Source organism: Triticum urartu, chromosome 1, assembly GCF_003073215.2.
Source record: "Triticum urartu cultivar G1812 chromosome 1, Tu2.1, whole genome shotgun sequence".
NCBI classification, from domain to species: Eukaryota; Viridiplantae; Streptophyta; class Magnoliopsida; order Poales; family Poaceae; genus Triticum; species Triticum urartu.
Genome location: NC_053022.1, coordinates 85,250,699 through 85,256,313, shown reverse-complemented (window position 1 = coordinate 85,256,313; position 5,615 = coordinate 85,250,699). Strand labels below are relative to the sequence as shown.

At 44.7% G+C, this 5,615-nt stretch overlaps 1 protein-coding gene across 2 annotated transcripts; it reads left to right on the top strand.

Annotated features, from left to right (window-relative positions):
- The first annotated feature begins 275 nt into the window (after window positions 1-275).
- On the top strand, window positions 276-4,856 carry LOC125549539. Of its 2 annotated transcripts, none has more exons than XM_048712937.1 (3): window positions 276-2,192; window positions 3,902-4,051; window positions 4,630-4,856. In XM_048712937.1, the coding sequence occupies exons 1-3, from the start codon at window positions 2,010-2,012 to the stop codon at window positions 4,765-4,767; spliced, it is 471 nt and encodes a 156-aa protein (XP_048568894.1). In that variant the 5' UTR covers window positions 276-2,009; the 3' UTR covers window positions 4,768-4,856. The 2 variants fall into 2 exon arrangements, 1 of the variants encoding a protein (XP_048568894.1); XR_007301381.1 differs by having other exon boundaries at window positions 277-2,192; window positions 4,666-4,856.
- The last annotated feature ends 759 nt before the right edge of the window (window positions 4,857-5,615 follow it).

Here is a 5,615-nt window from a genome sequence, read left to right as displayed (position 1 = left end):
AATGTCAGGTGCCATGAATAGTGGTTTATCTGATCGAGAAACTGGGTTGTGGGACATGGGACACTGATAACAAAAATGACATACCCCGCAAAAAAGGGCATATTTTAAGGGAGTGATTTTTGGACTTAGTTCAAGACATGGGACATGATCCCAAATCAATTGATCTATGTAAAGAACAATTAACTGACCAAGGGTGTTTTTTTACTTAGTTCGGGATATGGTCATTATCCCAAATCGATTGATATATTTTTCGTCTCCTGGTAGCCAATTAATATGAATTCGTGAGGGGTAGTTAAATTCAATGTTAAAACAAAAATATGTAGCGCCAAACTGGACAACGTAGTTGGGAGAAACAAACAAAAACACATCTGTGCACGTTGACATGTCCCCGTGATGGGCTTGGATGTTTACGGTCCGTGAAGATCCAAACTGCACCCCTTTTTCTTAGTACAAAACAAGAGAAAAAAATCCGGTCAACACGTCAGCTGATCGCTAAAAAAGCTAACACGCGTTCTCTCCAGAAATTCCGCTCGTCAGTTTTCTCTTCCGCGAGCCCCGTCGCCAAAGCGCGGCTCTTATCCATCCTCATCCCCCACCCGGATACCACACGACCACCCCAGGATACGCCGCCGCTGCCGCCTGCGCGCCCACCGTCGCCGGATCCCCCTGCTCCCCACCGCCGGTATGCCCGCTCTCCCGCGCCACCAAGCCCCTGCTCAACTAGGACACGGGCGGCCATGGCGGGCGTCCCTCCACCACTGTCGCCGGCGGATCCCCCCCGTTCCACATCGCCAGACCCCCCGCGCGCCGCCGAATCCCCCGGCTCCCCTGCTCCACCAGGACCAGCGGCCATGGCGTCATCCTTCCTCCACCACCGCTAGCGGCCATGGCGGTCCAGCACCAGCACCGACCACTCTCTCGTGGTGGAAATCTTGACCTCTGACACTGCGCGAGCGCGAGCGCCCGAGCCACTCCGTCGTCGCCTCTGCTCCTCCCTGCTTGCGAGCACCTCCGCGTCCATGGTCGACCGCCTCCCATCGTCCTCTGCTTCGTCCGCCCCTTGGCTAGCCGACGCCCATGCCTCCTTGCCTTCCCATCCTCCTCTGCTCTGGCCGCCTCTTGGCTAGCCGACGCCTATGCCTCCTTGCCTTGGCCGCCTTTACCTCCTCATGTAGCCCGACAACCACCGTCCTTGCTCCACCTCGCCGCGCGACAGAAGCCGTCTCCGCCGCGCACGCCCCGGTGAGCGTCCTCCATCCTCCCGCGCAAGCCACAGCGGCCGCCGGCGAACGACAGAACGGGCGCTATGGATAAGAGGACTCAGTTTTTTTCTATAAATGAAGGGTCGCGGGTTGAATACCAATGAATACAGGGGCGTTTTTGCAAAAACGAAACGTTTACTCAGATTCTCACTAAAAATAGACTGCGGGTTGATTTCTAAAAAACGAAGGGACTTTTCTGCAAAAATGACGATGACGTACGACCAGAAGCGATATGTGGTTTATTATTACAGTATATTATAGGGAAAGATTTATCAGGTCGGTTGGCAAGATTATCAGAATTGCTTCCACCGTGAACCGCCGGTACCACGCTTGCTCTCCATGAGAATTGCCAAAATTACCAGACACGCACAAAGCCAAGTCCCAATCAAGCCGTCAGATGAGACTACGAATCAGACACTATTTGTGAAGGTCAATAAGAAATTGATGATTAACGATATATCAGGTGGATCACCGCATCGTTCCACGACCCGGGAGCGGATTGTCTGCGGGCTCGTACTCCTCGGAAGACCCGCCCCGTTGACGACCCGAACTCTGAATCGCCCTGCTACCTCAACCCGCTGCTTCGCCGGCGCTTCGTCACTACCGCGCGCGCCTCCACATTATCAAATCGCCGCGAGCCGCCGTCATTACACGCTGTCGCCAGGTTGCAATAGGTTCAACCCCAAGTCATTGCCATGACCTGCTGTCGCCGCGGGCTGCCGCGCTTGTCTTCAAGCCGGCTCCTCCATGGCCGAGCCGCCTTCGAGATGGCGAGTTAACGCCGAGCCGCCGTCACTGTACGCCGTCACTGAAGCTCGCCGAGCCAAGACCGCCGTGGCCCTGCCGGGTCAACACGCCCGCGTTAAACCGCCGTGCGTTGCCGAGCCGCCAAGCGCACCACAAACTACCGCAGGATATTCATTTGAACAGGTATGGGATTAAACATTCGCATTGTGTTTAGTTGTAGGTTTATCCGTGGTATAAGTGTGAAACAAATAGTAGTTGAAACGTACACTCCATTTTAAACTTCATTGCAATTTAAATGAGTTATTTGACATTATTGTGATGAATAATACGGCCTTCAATGGAAATGATGGAAGTAACTCGCGTACTATTTGTGGGCACCAGGCCTTAGTGCCATTTAAATTTTAGCATCGCAATTTCAGGTAAGCTAGCTCCCTCCAGGGGTTATATCATGAAAATCTAGACCCATTTAAAAGCTCCTTCCTTTTAGTTTACAAGGTTGGCACATATTATCAGGTCAACTTTTACGATCGATTAGACCAGTGGTATATTTGGGTAAATAAAATTTTTATCCTGTAAATCACTTGTATTCATAAGAAATACGTGCGGTGCGTCCAAACACAACTTATTAATCATACTTGACCTATACCTATATTTGGAAGATTATGTTATTTTATAGAATATCACACATATACCTTCATACAACTTTTTTTCTAACTAAGTGCTAATGTTTATTGTATTTATCATCGAGGTGTTTTTTTCCATTCTCACTTTACTTTTACTTTATAAATGTATATGTCACAATGGTTTATTTCCCGGCCAGAGGGAATTTATCTAGATGACGTAGCTACAGTTAATATAGTTAATATAGTATGCATTCCATGATCTTGCTTTGCTCAGTTTATTTGACCCATTAGATTTCTTGGTAGGAATTCTCTTGCCATTGACCTTATTTCAAGTACACAATAACTACATGCTTGCAAACCTGTAGCATAGAAGTGCTCACTAATCCATCATCAGGGGAACAAGTACTACTTGCTTAATTGCAATCTTTGCATTTTAAGCTAAATCAGCTCGAAAGAAATTGACATACTTTAGAATGTAGTACTAATAAAGATACATAAAGTTCATAAGCACGGAATATTTCTATATTTTAGATAACATAAAACAATATGAAATCATAAAGAAAGTAAATTAAATACAAATTAGTGAGGCATCACAATTATACAAAAAATGAAAACATACATACATAAATAGTAGTTTTTTTCAAATATGTCAAAAATAAATTTTAAAATTACAAGGTGTTCCACATGTGTATCTTGGAACGGATAGACTATTTTTCAATAAACTAGCCCGTGCAATGCACGGGTTGGCGTCTAGTGCTTCTAATTAGGGTAAATTGCATTTGCTTAATTTACACATTATACCGGTGAATATGACATGCCTTCCTATTTTTGCTACACACTACATCTATGTGTTACCCATGTTCTTACATGAAACTACCTCTCTTCTGTATCCTGCATCAATCACTTACGATGAGACACCTTTATTCGTTGCATATTGTATATTATTTCTTGCATGTTGCTATGTATTGCTTCTAATTTGGTCAAATACATTTGTTAGGCCACCCTTTTAATTTGGCAGAGTGATATTTGTTTCATCTTTCATATGGTTTCTAGCTTGCATTGCTTCTAACCAGTTCAAACACCTTGTGCTTAGTTTACACTTTATACATCATACATGTCAATATGTCATGCCGTCCTGTTTTTCATACATATTCCATCCTCCTATCTTGCGGCTGCCTTACATGAAAATAGTGTTCGTTAGTATCATGCATCAATGAGTTCTGAAGAGCAAATTTTATTCATTTTTTCTTGTGACTTTGACTTGACAAGGCAAAATCAAAAAAGAGGAAGGAAAAGAGTAAGGAAGATGATGATGGTGGTCCTGTGCATCAATGTAAACGAAGCATCTGTACGGATTCTCCTTGTAGTGCTAGTGCATTACAAGTTCCAAGTCTCCGCTCCCCTACTCCACCATCCAAGGTGCTTGCTCTAACTTGGCAGTGTGATATCTGGTTGCATGTTGCATATGTTGTCTAGCTTGTATTGCTCCTAATTAGTGTAAACTGCATCTGCTTAGCTTACACATGATACATGTGAATATGACATGCTTTCCTATTCTTGGTACATACTATATCTTTCTACCACACCATGTTCTTACATGAAACTACTTTTCTTGTGTATCTTGCATCAGTCACATATGATGGGACACCTTTAAGTTGGCAGTATGATATTGGTTGGCGTCTTGAATATGATTTATAGTATGTAGTGCTTCTAGTTTGATGAACGCCACCTATGACGAGGCAGTTTGAACTTGACAGAGTGATATTGATTGCACCTTCCATATGGTGTCTAGCTTGTAGTGCTTCTAATTTGTTGAAGTGCCTTCTGCTTAGTTACCACACAATAGGTGTGAATATGTCAAGCCATCCAGTTTTTCGTACATATTCCATCATCGTATCATGACTATGCCTTTCATCAGAGTAGTGTTCGTCAGTATCATGCATGAATGAGTTGTGAAGAGCGAATTTTATTCCTTTTTCTTGTCGGTTTAACCTCAGAATGCAAAATTAATAAAGCGGAAGGAAATTTGTAAGGCATTGGATGATGGTGGTCCTTCCGCGCAACTGAAATGGAGGGTCTCTACAGATTCTACTCCGCCATCCTCCCAACAAGATTCGCAATACAACGCAGGCTAGATAGTCAACATAGCTGTGTAGATGATGAACACTTCTCCCCTACTCCACCATCACAGGTGCTTGCTCTAATTTGGCACTATTATATGTGGTTGCATGTTGCGTATGATGTCTAGCTTGCATTGCCTCTAACTTTGTTGAATTGCATCTGCTTACTTTACACATAATGCCTGTGAATATGACACGTGTTCCTGTTTCTTGAACATACTATATCTGACCACACCATGTTCTTACATCAGACTAGGGTTCTTGCATATCCCATATCGGTCACTTATGATAAGGCACCTTTAAGTCGCCACTGTGATGTTGGTTATGTCTTGCATATGATTTCTAGCATGTACTGCTTCTAATTTATTGAAACGCCAGACAGTTTGAACTTGGCAGAGTGATATTGGTTGCACCTTTCATATGGTGTCTAGCTTGCAATGCTTCTAATTTATTGAAATGCCTTCTGCTTAGTTACCACATCATAGGTGCGAATATGTCACGCCGTCCTGTTTTTCGTACATATTCCATCCTCGTATCATGTGTTTTCCTTTCATCCAAGTAGTGTCGGATTCCGGGTTCTGGCAAACCCTTGAGGTTCGAACTCTGGGGTGCGCACGAAGATCTCTCTTTCCCTAGCTCACACTCGCAAGAATCTCTAGGCCTAGCTCACCGAATCCAAGGAACAAGTGACACGAGAGTTTATACTGGTTCGGGCCACCGTTGTGGTGTAATACCCTACTCCAGTGTGTGTGGTGGATTGCCTCGTGGGCTGAGGATGAACTAGTACAATGGATGAACGGACTCGTGAGGAGAGGTGTTCTTGAGCTCGATGAGCTAGTGTGTCTAAGGATGGTCTGAATGAT